This window comes from Sturnira hondurensis, unplaced genomic scaffold (genome assembly GCF_014824575.4).
Source record: "Sturnira hondurensis isolate 20B ecotype Veracruz unplaced genomic scaffold, ASM1482457v3 Scaffold0002532, whole genome shotgun sequence".
In the NCBI taxonomy this organism is placed as follows: domain Eukaryota; kingdom Metazoa; phylum Chordata; class Mammalia; order Chiroptera; family Phyllostomidae; genus Sturnira; species Sturnira hondurensis.
The window spans coordinates 544,546-562,641 of record NW_028075163.1 but is presented as its reverse complement, the minus strand read 5'-3'; the positions used below and the strand labels follow the sequence as shown (position 1 = coordinate 562,641).

At 37.4% G+C, this 18,096-nt stretch overlaps 1 protein-coding gene across 1 annotated transcript; it reads right to left on the bottom strand.

Annotated features, from left to right (window-relative positions):
• Positions 1–13,831: 13,831 nt before the first annotated feature.
• Positions 13,832–14,767, bottom strand: LOC118982914 (olfactory receptor 51A7-like). Its single transcript, XM_037040060.1, has one exon. The coding sequence runs from the start codon at positions 14,765–14,767 to the stop codon at positions 13,832–13,834; it is 936 nt and encodes a 311-aa protein (XP_036895955.1).
• Positions 14,768–18,096: the final 3,329 nt, after the last annotated feature.

Sequence of the window (18,096 nt, the reverse complement as noted above, 5' to 3'; positions counted from 1 at the left end):
TAACATTAACAAGGAAGTCATTTGATAGTATATACACTGGATGTTATGCCATGAGAATGGCAGCTTACCTCTGTGATCTTCCTCCAAAAATCTCTTATGAGAGAAGAGAGTTTTCTCAGGCCACTCATGCGAAAAATGGCCAAATTTTAATTGAAAGACATTCTGCAAAATACTTCATCAAAAGATAAATATACATACAAATGTATTTACACAAACACTGATATAAAAATATACATTTCCATATCTAAATTTATATGTGTGTATGAGTGTATTTTGAGAATAATGATAAAGTGTGGGTTTTTTTGCTAATAAATTTATTTTAAATATAAGTACGAGTTAAAAAATAAACAAATTTTAGATTCAGAATGACTTTTGATTAAAGAATTATTGATAAGTGATTTTTAAATAACTGGAATTTCTGAAATTGAAATTTTGTTACCTCCTTTGTGACAAGGTAATTATAATCCTTTCAATGATAACTTTCTAAAGCACCTATAGCTTCTTTCCTGATAGAGTAAGGTGCACATTTTTTTCATTAACAATTCTTTGTACTTAAAAATTTTGGCTGATTTTCACATCATTAAGGATACATATTTTGCAAATAGCTATGAGCATACCTGCATTCTATATCATTAATAGTGAAAAATCTAACAAAATGAAATTTATTTCTCTCAATAAAATAATGACTGTATATATCCCCTCGTCAAACTATTTTTGAATTCAATCAGAATCTTGCCAAAACCTGAAAAATATATTGTCAGCCTTCTATGTATATGCTCTGCTGTGTGCATGCATGCACACACATACACATAGAAACCAAACAAAACCAAAACTATTTTTTTCTAATTGTCTCTCCATGTTTCAAACAGGTAGAAAAATGACACTATTTGTATTTTTAACTTCACTTTTCTATTTGGAAACTGGTCAATAAGGCATTAATTTCCTATGCAGCATATACTAAAACATATTAATACCATTTCCACATTTTGTACCACAACACAATATACTCACTATACATGATGCTGATATAATTTATTTGTAAAGTTAGACAACACCTGAGCTCAATATAAATAATTACATCTGATACTAAATTTTAGTTCAGTAAGTATGGCTACAATGCACATTCTTTTTTTTTTTTAAACTGTCTATGTTGCTCTCCTACCTTATAATTTTTTTAAAGATTTTATTTATTTATCTTTAGAGAAGAAAGGAAGGAGAGAAGAAGAGAAACATCAATGTATGGTTGCCTCTCGTGAGTTCCCCTCTGGGAACTGGCCTGCAACCCAGGCATGTGCCCTGACTGGGAATCGAACTGCGATCCTGTGGTTCGCAGGCCCGCGCTCAATCCACTGAGCCACACCAGCCAGGGCGCACATTCTTTTATAGCAATTATTTCATTGGCGAAGCAAACAGATTTGGAATACAAATATTTTTAAGAATGCTATAGATTTCAGAATGAGACTCCAGAAATACATCGAAGAAACAAAATAAATGTTTTCAAATTACCTAAATTAGCAAACAGTTAATGGAGGAAGATTAATTTTTAATTTACTATTTAAATATATTTTTATATTTAATCCCTTCACCTCTTTTCACTAGCCTTCCAACCTTCCTTCACCTGGCCGATGTGAGTCTGTACTCCATATGTGTCTGTTTCTATTTTGTTTGTTAAGTTATTTTGTTCATTAGCCTCCACATATAAGTGAGATCACATGGCATTTGTCTTTCTCTGACTGGCTTATTTCACTCAGCACAATAAACTCCAGGCCCATCGATGTTGTAGCAGAAGGTAAGACTTCCTTCTTGTTTACAAGTAAGTGGGGATGGAAACAGACTTGACTTTGCACAATGGGCAAATGATGCAGTGTGCAGGTGTTTTGTTGAGTCGTACACCTGACACCCATACGGTTTTATTAACCAATGTCACTGCAATAAATTCAATAAAAAGTAAATTTATCAGTAAAACAAATAAATAAATAAATACTGAGCTTAAGGAGTAAAAAATATAATAAAATTTAAGTATCAATGTCAAGTCCTTTTGCAAAGATTTATCATGAGAAATGTATACAAAGAAAAATGAGAACAGCCTACTTTCTACTGTCATCAAATGACTGTGTGGTCAAATTGAGGGGTGGTTGTTTTCTCTGAGCATGTGTTTTTCAAAACAACTGTAAATCTACTTTTGCCAACCCCTGTATATTTATTATATTCTGTACATATATTGTACAGGAAAGAGAAAGCACGGTATGTGTGAGTGCACGAAAGAGAGAGAGAGAGAGTTTGCATCTTACATCCTTTTTTCCTCTCATGTTTTTTATCTCCAGTTCATGGTCCATAAATGCAGGATATTTCTGCTGCTGTGTTTCTGAGCTGATGCTTATGTGGCCACTTTTATTGAGTTTTCTTGTTTCCCATGAATTAAACTACATTTCTGTTGGTTGAATTTCTTACTTTGTTTTGTGATGTGTTGATCATTAAATTTCTTATAAGGATATGATAAACATATGTGATAAACATATCCAAAACAAAATAAAGTTTAAGGTAGATGAACAAGAAATAATAGGATAACCAGCAGAGAATATAAAGGAATTTCTGAATACAACTGGAAGAATATGAAAAGCTACAAGCAATTGGTTGAGTAGCTTTACACTCAAGTTTGCAAGTTACTCAACTACTAGTATCAGAGAAGGCCTATGTGTACATAATTGTCACAAAATACCTCTGCGCCAGGTGCAAGATTTATCTTCCTCTAAGGTTAGTTTGTTCTGTCTTCTCTTAAAAGATATTAGAAAGATCCATCATTGTCAAACACTTTGATAAAAATGCAAATGCCTGCCTTTTCCTGTGTTAAGGGTCACACGCAGTTCCAGCATCTAGGACTTTACTCCCCCACTTAAGTCCTCTGTTCCTAAAGAATGGGTCTATTATTCCCAAGACACACACAGTATAAAAAGCTTCGTTCTTTCACACTATTACTCCAGAAGATGATCTCAAATGAAGTGTTTAGTGATCAATGAAAAGCAGTAATTTTTGTCTGAAGGCCATGTATTTTTAAATAAAAAGTGTATTGGCCAGGTAGCTCAGTTGATTGGAACATCCTCCTGATGGGTCAGGGTTACAGGTTTGATCTCAAGTCAGGACACATAGAGGAGTCAACCAATGAATGCACAAAATATGCCTTTCTCCCCCTCTATTCCTCTCTCTCTAAAAGCAATAAAATTTTTGAGAAGTATAAATTATTTTCCTTTAATAGAAAAGAACCTAGGGCAGATTTGGCATTTTTAGTGCTGCAAAACTTAAGCAATATGTTTTTCCTGCTTCTTGGAATGCTATGGGTTTTTCTGTTTGTTTTGGTAATTACTGTTTGTTTCTACCCTGTCTATACAGTAAATACAAATTAACCTTAAATCCTTGGTCAAGGCCTAACTTAATATGAGTGAAAGAGTAACTTAGCATATAGTGTGTTCTCCTTGACATTATCGTTGCTTTGATCCTCTCTCTACCTTCATAGTATTTCATTTAAGTACATATCATTTTGATATACTCTCACATACATTGGATAAGTAATATACTCTTAATGCCCTATATTTAAATTAAATAATTGAGTAGAATTTATAAAAACCCCACCTCCACACCATTACTCCACAAACAGATGGACAGTTTTTTGTTAGAATCATAAGGTTGCATTCTTATTTATTTGGAAAGGAAAAATGTAAAACAAAAATATAAATCTAATTAAAAACGTGCTGATTTAGGCCCTGGCTGGTATAGCTCAGTGGATTGAGCGCAGGCCTGTGAACCAGACGATCGCGGTTCGAATCCCAGTCAGGGCACATGCTTGGGTTGCAGGCCACTTTCCGGCAGGAGCCAGTTCCCTGCAGGGGGTGCACGAGAAGCAACCATACATTGATGTTTCTTTCCTCTCTCCTTCCCTTCCCCTCTAAAAAAAAGATAAGTAAATAAAATTTAAAAAAAAACATGCTGATTTAGGATAAACTGTGAAGAAAAGAACTTCTAGTGGTCACTATTGCCTTCTCACAGACGCCCACTGCACACTCCATGGTCCTGCATATCTGCACCCTGAAACAACTTATACTAACATGTAAGGCAATAACTTCAACATACAGCAAATATTCCACTCAAGGCATAGGACTATAACAGGGCGCAGCCAGGAGGGGGGCTCCCAAAAAGAATTTGGAATGGAGTCCAGAGTTCAGGGGAAATATTCAGATATCCTCATCCCCCCCACCCAGGGGGAAGGGACAAATGGAGCAGGGCCATTGAGAGCTGTTTTGCATAGCAACAGTTTTGCAGCTAACCGCAGGCATGGTCATTTAACATATCTATAACCTTTGACTGGTTTCATAGATATGTTAAATAGCTGTGGCTAAGTTTTGAGCCAGGGAAAAGGGAATGGCTTCTACCCAGGATGTAACTGGGGGCTGGTCCCCTGAGTTACGATGCCTGTGTGGGAGCTTGGAGAAGGTTGGTTCTAGGACGTGGGGCCACACCTGCCCAGACTCTTGATGGCAGCCCTGTAAACTTGTAATAATATGGGAGTCCTGGTAGGTGTAACCAATTGTGGGAGGAGTTGGAAATGGGGCTGCAAAGAAAGATTGGCATGGGGATTTAAACCCAGGCGCGGCAGCCCTGAGAGGGAGAGAGCCAGGAGGTTTCAGCAGAGTAAGGGTCCCCCTTGGTGAGGTGAAAGAGGGAGCCATGCAGTTTTGGCAGAGTGCAGACCCCCTCTTTCCCAGGTGAAAGGGAAAACCATGTAGCTTTGCCAGAATGGAGATCCCTGCAGCCAGCTGAAGGAGAAAGACATGCACTTTTGGTGGAGTGCGGATCCTTGCAGCTTTGGTAGAGAGGCCCACGCAGCTCTGGGGTGCTTCCTTTGGCCTCATGGCCTGGAAAGCAGGAAAGACTTTGACTGGAACTTGGTACGAAGAACTCTTGCCAGTGGAAAGTGCCACATTGATACAGGGTGCAGCCAAGGCGGGGAGGGGGGGCAGAAAAGATTTGGAATGGTGTCCAGAACTCAAAGTATACAGGAATATTGGAGGAAATATTAAGATGGCCTCACTCCCCCACCCCCAGGTGCCAGTTGGGGGAAGGGACAAATGGAGCAGGGCCATTGAGAGTTCGGTACCCTTGTTCGGTAACAGCATGACTTTGGATTAATTGGAGATCCTGCCTGGATGGTCAACATAGCTGACGTTACCAGCAGCCTGGAAAAACAGACATGTGCTCTTTTTCTGATTTACAGTGCCTGGAGTTAGGACAGGGGGAGAAGGTATACACCTATATACACACACGCTGTATGTGTGTGTGTATATAGGTGTATACCCTAAAGGACTTTGATATTTTAATGGAGGTGTTAGGCTTGAATAGCATTAAATAAACATTCTGTTTCCTTTTCACAAATATCTGGCATTGAGAAATGTCTTTCCAATTGGCGGTGACAGACTAGCCCAGTAGGTATTAGTATACTGTCCTTGGGAGGGGCCCCTGTTTTCTATAGCAGTTTTTAGCATCCCTTGGTGAGCCAGATATTTCCCCCCCCCCCTTGGACCTCTGTTTGGTAATAGGACCAGGTATTTGGCTTTGAATATCTCTGTGCCCAGCCAGTGATCTTGGCTTAGCACTTGGTTAATTGGCATTACTTGCCAGGAGTCTAGCTTTCTACTATGCATTAACAGAATTGTTGGACTTTTTAGAGGGTCAGGGTAATGGTATTCATTCTCATCACTTGGCAACCACAGTGAGACAAATACTATGTGGAGTTTTTGCTTGAGCTGGTTCAAAGGTAAATAGTAGCTCTGAATATCAGGAAACTTACCAGTAAGTTGGTAAATTGTTAGACCCTCATGTCAGAGTGAAGAGGAAATGGAGGTGGCATGCAGACACCGGAACTTCACTGTTCTGTAGGCACAATAATTTATTCTGACCTCAGAAATTGAGCCCTGCCTCCTGATGCTCACCTATGGGTCCAGAAAATGTCAGGATTTCAGCTCAGCAGACTCTATGCAGAAAAAAAGAAAATTCCTTGTGGTGAACCCTCAAAGGACACGGAATCCAAGGAGAGTCATCCAATCACTGTAAATGGGAAAGATTAACCCTTTAAGGAAAGAGCTCCTCAAATCTTCTTTGCCACCTTTGGCAGAATTATGCTCCTTTTATCCGTCCATACCACCAGAGCAGCATGTGAACAATCTTAGAGCAGTTTCACATGGTGTGATAACTACATCTTTATGTATCTGCCTCCTCCACTAGATTTTACTCCCTTAAACTTATACTTGTAGATGTTTTCTTATACAAATTGAGAAAATTTTGGTAATTTAGCTTTCATCTAGCCTATGCAAGGAGAGTGATTTTCAATCTGGGATGCTCACCAGACTTTAGTATGGGGTTTTATAAAAATACAGATTTTTAGTCCAGATTCACTGAATCTCTTTAATTGAGATTTTTAGTATTGTCTTGATATTTTCCTGACATATTTTGCATATTATTTCTCATTATTATTATGTTACATATAAATATTTTTCCGCTGTAAAAACTATGCTTATTTATTTTGTGTGCATCTGATGGATGCAACATTCTCTGTCTTAGAATATAGGTTATATCATTATCCTCAGAGACATTTGTTTAAAGCTTTCTCTTTTTTGGTAATAATTTCATTATCTTGTTTTGCATACCATGGAAATAACCAAATATATTTGTCAGTACCATTTTGTTATCAACCACATCAGACTTTTTTATACCCAATGGTATATGTAACAAATCCACAATGGCCATTTTAAAGACAAATTAAACTTTCTTAAGTTAGCTTAATTAGGTTCAAACAATCGTTTTTGTTTGACTCTGATGCATTCATGAATCCTTTGCAATCTGTAACAGGCCACAGCATTTTTTTCCAACAAAGACCATGTCAGAGCCCATGGAAAAGGACTATATGAATACTTCTAAGTTCAAAGAATAGACTCTTGAGTGACTTTCAGATCCAGGCATAGCTTGGAGAAACTATAGGTTTGGCTCCAGACCACTGCAATGGAGTGATTATTGCAACAAATTCAAACAATTTTTGTTTCCTAGTGCTTATAAAAGTTATGTTTATAGTATATAATGTAGTCTAGCAGGTGTACAATAATATTATGTCCAAAAATGTATGTACCTTAATTAAACATATTTTATTGAAAAAATATTAATTTTCATCTGAGCTTTCAGTGATTTGTGATTCTTTTGCTGGTATAGGGTTTTGCCTCAATGTTGATGTGAACTCATTATCTGTGAAATATAAGGAAGTGAATCACAATACACTGAGATATGCCAGTATTCCAGTGGGCTGAGTCATAATATCTAGGACCGTTTTAAATCAAGAAACAGGTAGTTTCATGAGCCTGCTAACCCACACTCATTGCATGAGGTTGAATAAATTGATGAGAAACATCTCATTGCATTTGCTCATAATATTGTTGATGTTGTTTTATGTTTTGTATTATGAATATATAATGAGATTTTTCTCTCTGCCTCTTAAGCTATTTTCGACCAAAAATTTTGTAGACTCTGCTTTTGTAAACTGAAATGAAACCTTTCGAAGTTCCACCTGATTCTCATTGGCTCCTTAAAGTTCAGAAACTTTTTAACTGTCCTTGCTTTTCATGGCCATGTGCTATTTGCACAGGTACAATAAGAACCTGTGCTCTTTTTAATTAGGACATAGTTTGAAAAATAAGTTATGCAACCAGGACGTTTCCTGAAATATCATACTTAGGAGTGTTGCTTATTAAATCAGGTGTAACTGGTCACTTCTAGAGAACTAAGATTGACTGTTTTAGAGTCTGTGCTGACAAAGCCCTCCCAGATAAACTCACCTGTGAAAAGTTCAGACCAAATCTCTGCAGAATGTGCCACTATTTTGAGTTATATAGATAATCGAGAACTCCAAAAACGCAGGAAGAGCTTATAACCTCTCCTTTAACTCCCTCAAATGATTTAGATAAAGGGCCTGGCCCGGGAACTATATTTTTACCTCAGATAATTACAGAGATACAGGTTAGATGTGTTGGAATAGGGGAAGCTAGGCAGGAACTGGACATCCAAGTCCAGTATCCCGTTGTCTGTATCCCGTTGTCTCTGCAAGGCCCAGCAAACATTTGTTTACCAAATATTTGCTCTTCCCATACTCCGGTGCATCATCTTCCTTCCCTTTGAAGACTTAGACCTCTACCCTCCTTTCTCCTTTAGCTCAGAATTACATGTAAGCCCTTTTATCCTGATTGCCTATGGTCCTTATAGTCTTATGGGCCCCCAAAGTCCCCTGTATGTATGTGATTAATTTTTTTCTCCTGTTAATCTATTTTACATTAATTTGATAATTAGACCAGCCAAAGAAACTAGACAGGTAGAATAAAAATTTTTCCTCTTCAATGCCTGTTATTTGGCTTATAGGGCCAGACCTTTAGAGGTGGTGATGAAACAAGGTATGTAGTGAAAGGGTTTAACCTGTAAAGGGCAACAGGGACTATCAAGGAGATAATAAGAGCAACTTCCAATGGATTTATGGCTTAGAACCAGGAGAAGACCAGCCTGATCTAACATGGTGACAAATGTTACCTCACGGTGAACCCTGGCCTTATTATATGCTTGTTGTAATACATCAGCATGATGAGGGATTCAAATGTTGGAAAATTTTAGTTTCAGGGGATAGCAAATAAGCTTAGTAATCGATGTATATAAAAAGCTATTGTCTCAGGAACTGAAGGTACGACCCACTTTGACTCTAGGAGACCATAAACAGTTCCATCTTTGTACCTCAGGAAGACTGCAAGCCATTAAGATGGTTTCTGGGTGATTGTGCTCCAGGAAGAGGTGTCAACCACCCAGGGCACAGATAAAGATCACCACCTAGGGCTCAGATGAAGCAATGCTGCAGCTTTTATCTGATTAACTTTCCCCCTGAATTCCAAACCCCTTATCTACATTTTTCTTCTCCTTATAAAAATGGTTGTTTCAAAATGGAATTTAAGATGGTCTTTCAGGGTACAAACCCACCCTTCTTCATACCTGAGAAGATCTCTGACCATCTGAATAAAACGCCCATAAAGATTCAATCCTTCTCTGATTATTGGGTCTGGTAGGTGACCAGCAGTGTGAACACCAGGTTTTCAAGCATGCTAAATGACACACCCAGAGCCACCAACTTTGGAAACAGAAAGTCCCAAAAGGTCAAAAAGTGCCTGACAGAGTTGTTCTGAAAAGCTTCCATCTCTTTCCTGGAAAAATTCTGAGTATTTCTTTTTCTTATTGAATGCTTTATCCTTGATTAAAGGAGCCGAAACAGAAGAAGTAAATCCCACTAAGGAGAATCTGGTTTGCCTGTGGAGAAGTCTTTGTCCCACTGCTCCACTAATAAACTTTCGCTCTGTGTTGCCTCTGTTTTGAATCCCTTCCTCTGCAAAACTAAGAACCCACCATGTGTCACAGACCTTAGGGTGTCTGAGCCCTGGGAACCTCTGCAGCAGTAAGAGAGTCACTTCTGTGTCAGGCCAGGATCCTGGGATATTTTGGGGAGTTTGAGAAAAAAAATAATGCCCAGATGTACAGGTACCTGAAGGAATAAATTGTTGGAGATAATTTCTTGGTTATAATTCCCTATACTAGATATAGCATACAATAGCAGTAAATGTCCAATCTTTTAAAATTATTTTTATTTTTAAAATTATTTTTATTTTTAAAATTATTTTTATTTTTAAAATATATTTTATTGATTATGCTATTACAGTTGTCCCATTTTCCCCCTTCACTCCCCTCCACCCTGCACACCCCCTCCCACCCACATTCCCCCACTTTAGTTCGTGTCCATGGGTCATGTATATAAGTTCTTTAGCTTCTACATTTCCTATACTATTCTTACCCTCCCCCTGTCTGTTTTCTACCTACCATCTTTGCTATTTATTCTCTGTACCTATTCTCTCTCTCTCTCCCTCCAACTCTCCTGTTGATAACCCTCCATGCAATCTCTATTTCTGTGGTTCTGGTCCTGTTCTAGTTGTTTGCTTAGTTTGTTTTGTTTTTGTTTTTGTTTTAGGTATGGTTGTTAATGAATGTGAGCTTGTTGCATTTTACCATTCATATTTTTTATCTTCTTTTTCATAGATAAATCCCTTTAACACTTCATATAATAAGGGCTTGTTGATGATAAACTCCTTTAACTTGACTTCATCTGAGAAGCACTTTATCTGCCCTTCCATTCTAAATGAAAGCTTTGCTGAACAGAGCAATCTTGGATGTAGGTCCTTGCCTTTCATGACTTGGAATACTTCTTTCCAGCCCCTTCTTGCCTACAAGTTCTCTTTTGGGAAATCAGTTGACAGTCTGATGGGAACTCCTTTGTAGGTAACTGTCTCCTTGTCTCTTGCTGCTTCTACAATTCTCTTCTTACTTTTAATCTTGCGTAATGTAATTATGATGTGCCTTTGTGTGTTCCTCCTTGGGTCCAACTTCTTTGGGACTGTCTGAGCTTCCTGGACTTCCTGGAAGTCTATTTCCTTTACTAGATAGGGGAAGTTCTCATTTATTATTTGTTCAAATAACTTTTCCAGTTGCTCTTCTTCTTCTCATTCTGATAACCCTATAATTCATATGTTGAAACTTTTAAAGATTTCCTGGAGTTTCCTAAGCCTGTCCTAATTTTTTTTTTTTGGATTCTTGTTTCTCCATTCTTTTCTGATTGGATGTTTCTTTCTTCCTTCTGGTCTGCACCATTGATTTGAGTCCCAGTTTCCTTCCCATCACTATTGGTTGCCTGTACATCTTCCTTTATTTCACTTAGCATAGCCTTCATTTTTTCATCTAATTTGCAACCAAATTCAACCAATTCTGTGAGCATCATGATCACTAGTGCTTTGAACTGTACATCTGAAAGGTTGGCTATCTCTTCATCGCTTAGTTGTTTTTTTCTGGATCTTTGATCTGTTCTTTTGTTTGGACCATTTTTTTGTCTTGACATGACTGTTATGTAGTGAGGGCCGGACCCTTAAGTATTCACCTGGGCAAGGCAATCTTTGTGGCTGTGTTACAACACTGTATGTGGGACAGGGGTTCAAGAGGAAACAATGTGCTTGCTTTGCTCTCTACTGGATTTCACTCAGTTCCCCCACTTCCCATAAGCAAATTGGGCCTTTCTGGTGCTACTTCTCATGTGGGTGGATTTGTGTACATTCTAGGACCCTGTGGGTCTCTCCAACGAACTCTCCTGTGAGGCTGGGAGTTTATCCCACTGCCTCAACCCCTACAGGTGTTGTCAATCGGTGGTTTGAGGATTTATTTCCCTGCACTGGGGCCCTGGGTTGTGCAGTCTGTCACACTCCCCAGTTGTTTCTCCTGTTTTATTGCAAGTAAATAACTGGGGATCACCCAGTTCACAATCTGCTGCCTCACCAGCCCCACCCACAGTTGCCTTGCCAGCCGGCTGCAGCCTTAAGTGCCCCACTTTACAAACCCCTAACTCACTGGGTCCTCCAGCCACCTCCTAGCTGTGAGTGCTTCTCTGCCTAGCTGCCTGTCTCTGCCCCTCCTACTGGTCTGGATGAATGTTTCTTCAACTCCTTGGTTGTTGGACTTCCATACAGTTCGATTTTCTGTCAGTTCTGGTTGTTTTTTGTTTTTAAATCATTGTTGTCCTTATTTTGGTTGTGCGAGGAGGCACAGTGTATCTACCTACACCTCCATCTCGGCCAGAAAGCTTCTACATGGAAATCTTTAGCACTGCAAACTTAAGAAGTCTGTGTGGTAAATTAACATTCTGCATTTGTGTAAATAATGAAGCCAGATCTGATGAAGGAAGCCTTTTTTTGTAATTAAGAATAAGCTTTCTTAGAATTCTATTTTATTGAGATGATAGAGACAGTAGGGGGAAATGTATACTTCAAAGCACAACTTTACATGTTTAGAACACACCCTTATGGATTACTGTATGTGATTCTGATTGTGTGAGGACTTGGTGTTTTCATTGCTTTTGAGCTATTTTCCAGCACTGAAAGTTGTAGATATTGTTGCATTCACCAACCGCGAGAACAAATGTCGGAGACTTTCAGGGTTCCAAAGATGTTACTTTATTGGCCAAGTTTAACCTGTGCAGGGGCAAACTCTCCAAAGTGTCCGGAGACACGGTGCCCGCAAGGGCTGCAAATGAGAGTTGCGCCAAACGCTTACAGGCTTAGGGTTTTAAGGAGGCGCGCAAGCAAGCTGGATACAGAAGCAGATGTGGCGGTTAGCGGTTGGCTCAGGAGCACAATAGGGTTACTGATTATTGGTGAGTTAACTCGCGCACTGGCTCGTGCTCCTTTACTTGATTGGTCAGTTGAGGTCGTGCTCAGGGGTAAAATTTTTCCCCCTAGTGACTGTCTAGATGGCTATCTGCCTGACTGACCGTTGCTCTGGCACGCCCTGTTCTTCGGATGTATCCCGGAGCCTCTTTACATTAGTTAGCAAAACAGCTTTTGCTTCCTTACAGCTATGTTCTGGCTAGTTCCCCCTTGCCCTCAACAGATATTAAGTGCTGTTAAAAAACAAAAATTCAGCTGTGCTCTGAGAAGTTGTGTGAAGTGGGATAACTTGGCAGGCAGAAGCAGTGGGTCAGGGAAGTCATTAGCAAGAGAAAGCACTGCTTCAGGCCAGGTCCTCTTCTTTTGGGAGGAGGGGAAGGCAGAGATTTTACCATCAGGTAACCACACTAGAGCTAATTAGGAAACTTCAGATTGACTGATAAAACTCACATTTCTGGGAATTGTTTGCCATCCTGGAGCAAATGACTGCATTTTGGGCTTGTTATTTTTTAAATACATTAATCAAAGTAATTCATAATAGTACACGTGAAAATAAATTCTGGTGGAAAGTCAGTTGGCATGTGTCCTTGAAGGTGGAAGAAGCCATAATTATACTCATTTGCAAATTAATGTTAACATCCCTATCTATAAATGTATCATTTATATGGCTCTCCCTTGAACTGATTAAATCCTTTCCCTGGTTCTTTCATTAAAAATAAGTTAAACAAGCTCTTTAATAAGTGTTCATTTTATGTTTTTGTAAGAACTGTAATGTTACATTTTTTTGAAGATTAGTCTTTATCAAGGTTTACATTCTTGTATGGGAGAGACACAAATAAATTACACACAGTATAATGAGTTATGACATTAGTTAGAGCTCCCATAGAAACCCGAGAGGAAACTTTCCACCCTCCATAATTTAGAAAGTGATATTTTAATGCTCAGGAAGGAAATATTAAAACTAAAATTAATGAATGAATTAAATATTTTTATTTGTTAAAACTCTACATGTGTGCATATTTATTGATTTTATTGATTTCATGTGTATGGCATTGCCCAGCTCCACTTCCATTCCTGGGAGCATACACATGTCTCATAAAAGTGAAAATGATGTGTTGAAGGGGATGTCTTAAAAAAAAAAAGAGGCAATCCTCTGTTACTTCTAATCATTATCCAGTTGTCCTATATATGTAAATGGTTAATTCTCGAATGGACACATAAAATATTACTTTAAGCATGATAAAAATGGCAAGTGTATGTCATGTTCATAACACTGGTAAAGCAAGCTGGTGAAAGTGGAACCTTAGAATGCATTTTATGTTTACATAAAACCCTTAATCCTAAATCCTAATCCAACAAATTTACAAGGTTAATTCTCCATTTTTAACAAACATTTGAAAGATGGTATTTCCCAGTAATTAATATATGTGCAATTCCTTATCAACTCATTCTACTTATTCTATGTCATTAACTGGTTAGGTTTTTATTGTGGTTAAGCATTTCTGTCAATTGTGTTTCTGACATAATTTCCCTAAAACCAGATTTCTGATCTGCTGGCTCTTCACACAGTATACAATAGGGTTCATCAGTGGAGGTACCAGGAGGAAAACATCAGCCATGAGAACCCTAATAATTGCAGAACTGTGTTTGGCAAACCGGGAGATAACAGAGAGGGAGATAATGGGAACAAAGAAGATGAGTACAGCACAGATATGAGAGATGCATGTATTGAAGACTTTGAACCTTTTTTTCTGTGATGCTATGCTCAATACTGCTTTCAGTATCAGTATGTAGGACATGAAAATAAATGTTAAGTCTAAGATGCCTGTAAGAGCCACAAATAAGCCATAAATGGCATTGACCTTGTTGTCAGAGCAAGCCAGCTTCATGACATCCTGATGTAGGCAGTAGGAATGGGAAAGGATATTTTTCTTACAGTACCTAAGACGTTTCAATGTGAAAGGGAAAGGGAGGGTCAAAAAAACACTTTTGAGAGAAAAAGCAACCCCAATTTTGATGATTCTGGCATTGGTCAGAATGGAGGCATATCTCAGAGGATTGCAAATGGCAATAAAGCGATCAAAGGACATGATGAGAAGTACCGATGATTCCATAGCTGAGAATACATGAATGAAAAACTCCTGGGCAATACAGGCATCCGGGGAAATTCCTGGAGCATTGAACAAGAATATCCTTAGCATGGTAGGCAGAGAGGAGAGGGACAACCCTAGGTCAGAGACAGCCAGCATGGAGAGAAAATAGTACATGGGTTCATGAAGAGAAGTCTCTGTTTTTATGAAAAATAAGATGGTACAGTTGCCCAGGAGGGCAACAAGGTAAATAAGGCAAACGGAAATGGAGATCCAAATGTTGGCAGGCTCCATCCCTGGGATTCCAATCAAGAAGAAGGTAGAAATTTCAGAAGTGTTGAAGATATACATGCCAGGCGTATAAGGGAAGCAAGATGAGAGGCTCAGGAGAGGCTTCCTGACATGCTCTAAATAGAGTGGCTCAAATGCCTGACTCTATCTTATTGTAATCATTGAGATCTTAGGAATCCAAAGGAAATACATATAATCCTTACATATAAACCTAAATGAAAAAAATATGGAAGTAGACATCAATATCCAACTAAAAACAAAAACAGAGAAAAGGAAAACAAATTGTTATCAAAATGGAACCTTGGTGTGGATTACAACAGACATGGATTGCAACAGATATGGTTATAATAGATATGGATTATATCAGATATAAATTCTATACAAGGACTGATCAATAAAGTAAAATGCTTATGAAGGTGTCTATTATCCAGTTCAAGACTTGAGGCTTTTTCTTTTATTATGGAAATATTACAACGTATGTACCATTAAGAATTTTTTTTTAAATTTTCATATGTTTACATAAAATTCAGAGACAAGTAACATATTTTATTCAGTGTCCTCTAATGTAAACATGGGTTTTATTTCCTTTCTTCAAATCATTTTTATGTATCTCAAAAATGGTTGGTCATATTATTTTATTCATAGACATTTTTGTATTTTTATAAAATTTATTCTTAGAATTCTTATGAACTTGTTGCTATTATTTATAGGATCATTCATTCTCTGTTATTTTCTTAATGATTACTAGTCATATAGGGCAATATCACAGATTTGTGTTGCTAAAATCTGTTGTCAGTCCATGCTGGTCATTCTCTTTTGTATCCTCCCTTCCTGCCATGGATCCCTAAATGATTCTGCATCTTCTTTCATCCCCTTAACTCTGTATACACTTCTATAAAGGAATCCTTCAAAAAACACTCCTCAATTGACTTTTCATGTATATGTATCTCTTGCTGGTTGGCACATATCTTTCATTCTTTTTAGTTAAGATTTCTACTCCTCTCTTCTAGTATGCAGGATGTTCTTTCTATTACAGTGTTCTGCAGTTCAATGGGTAGTACACAAATGGGATTTATAATTAACTTATTTTGCTTGGAACTTAATGAATTCAACTTGAAAATCAATGCATTGAATATTTCTTTACTCTTGAATATTGTCTGCCATTAAAACTTTTAACATTTTCTATTCAACAATCTTGGAAAATACTGAATTTTCTCTTTTGAACTTTCTGGTTAGGTTGCTTTATGTTATCAAATTCTCTGTTTATTTTTGTTGCATTTTAGTGCATTCTTTAGTACTACTTTCTTATTTAATAATTCTGTATTTATGTCTGATCTGAAATGTATTCTAGCTATTGAGTTTTATTTCAATTACTCCTCTTCTATTGGAGGTTATTTTGATAACCTTCTATTTCATTTTATACCTACTAATCCTCTGATGATTTTTATTCATTTTATTGTTATTATGCCACATTTATTTTTGAAGATCTTTTTTGAGATAACTTACAATTTATTTAAATGTAGTAAGTATAGTTAATAATAAAAATAAGACAATTTAATGATAAATATTTTGCAAGTTTTACATTCTCAAAGATAACATTCACTATGTAATCTTAATATTTCCTGCTGTAATGAATAATTCCATTTTATGTCCAAGTAACTGATGTCTAAGAGTATTTTCTGCCAATTTACTAATGTAGTTCTTTGTATTTATCACCAAAGGAAACTTAACCATTTGTAAAATAGTTCCATATAACTTGAAGTCTGAAACTGTAGTTCTAATATTTGAAGCTTCAGTATAGTTAATATATTCATTACATTTATTAAATATAGTTAGTGCACTATATTTTTAAAAAATCTAGTGTAAGCAGGCCAAATAGCTATTGTATCTAATATCTAGTTAATTGTACTTTATTTTTTTAATTTTATTTTTTTATTTTATTTAATTCTTGTTCAAGTACAGTTTTCTGTCTTATATTCCCAGCCCTGCCCACCCCCCGCCCAGTGCTCCCCACCTCCCTCCTATTTCCACCCCCCACCTTAGTTATTGTCCATGTGTCCTTTACACTTATTCACATGAGTCCATTCCCTTTTCCCCTATGATTCTCTCCCCTCTGGACCCTGTCAGCCTGTTCCGTATTTGAGTGTCATTGGTCATATTTTGCTTGCTTGTTTGTTTTGTTGTTTCGATTCCTGTTAACGGTGATATCATATGGTATTTGTCTTTCACTGCCTGGCTTATTTCGCTCAGCATAATGCTTTCCAGTTCCATCCATGATGTTGCAAAGGGTAGGAGTTCCTTTTTCCTTTCTGCAGCATAGAATTCCATTGTGTAAATGTACCATAGCTTTTTGATCCAGTCATTTACCGATGAATTTACTATGCAGAACTTGAAAATCTTATCTTGAGTGAAAATTTCCTTTTTTGTTTGATGATTTTTGTTCAGGCCCCATGATTAAATGTGGTGGTTGGCCTTTCCTTCCTTACGTCCTAAAATTTTTCTATTACACTATGTGTTTTTATAATGGTTAGTGGAATCTTGTTTCAAAAGATAATTTAGTACAATTTTGATAATTTTCCCCCAACTACCTCAAGACTAGCTTGTTATAGGGAGCAGATGTGGCCTATGACAATAGCCATCTGTACCCTCCATGTGGGCTAACAGCCTCATGTCCTTCAGACTAGTTCCTTATCAAGTACATAACACTATCATGCTGAGTCCCACACAGTTGCTAAGCTGTCAAGCACCAATACGGCTCCAGACCAGGAGCCAAATGGGTTTGTGGATACAGCCTCAGCACACAGTTGTGTTTGTAGATACTGCAGCTCATAATACCCACCTGTCTATCAATTATGAGTTTTCTATTTATTTTTCTATCTAAGGAATCTGGCGATGATGTCTTTTTTATCATTTTTATATTATTATATCTATTATTGCAACATGTTTAGTGGGAAGTAAAAATTGATATATCTGATTCTGTTCACTATACTATATTCCAGTGATTTTCAAATGGTGTGCTACAGCAAGCACGGGGGTGTGCTGCAAGAATTTGTAAAACATTCAATACCTGGCTCTTTAGTCAAGGGCACTGTACTCCTTTCCCTCAGACTGTTAAATAAATAATTATGACAGTAGACAAAATGTTTAAGTCAACACAACAGTAGCTGCCCATTGTGAAAGAATCTAAATTATGCCTATTTTTTTTGTCTGATTGGCAAAAAAATATATTTTTAGTGTGTTTCAGGATTTTAGTAATTAGTTTATGTGTGCCATGAGATGAAAAAAGACGACAATCACTGCTATATTGAGTATAATCCCCCATCAAGACTGAGATATAATTTTCAAATACAACCTTATATTTGATTTATGTTAGAGCTGATGTTCAGAAA

Bases quoted from the DNA above. Each gene is read 5' to 3' on its own strand.
- LOC118982914 (XM_037040060.1), bottom strand. From the start codon at position 14,767: ATGTATATCTTCAACACTTCTGAAATTTCTACCTTCTTCTTGATTGGA.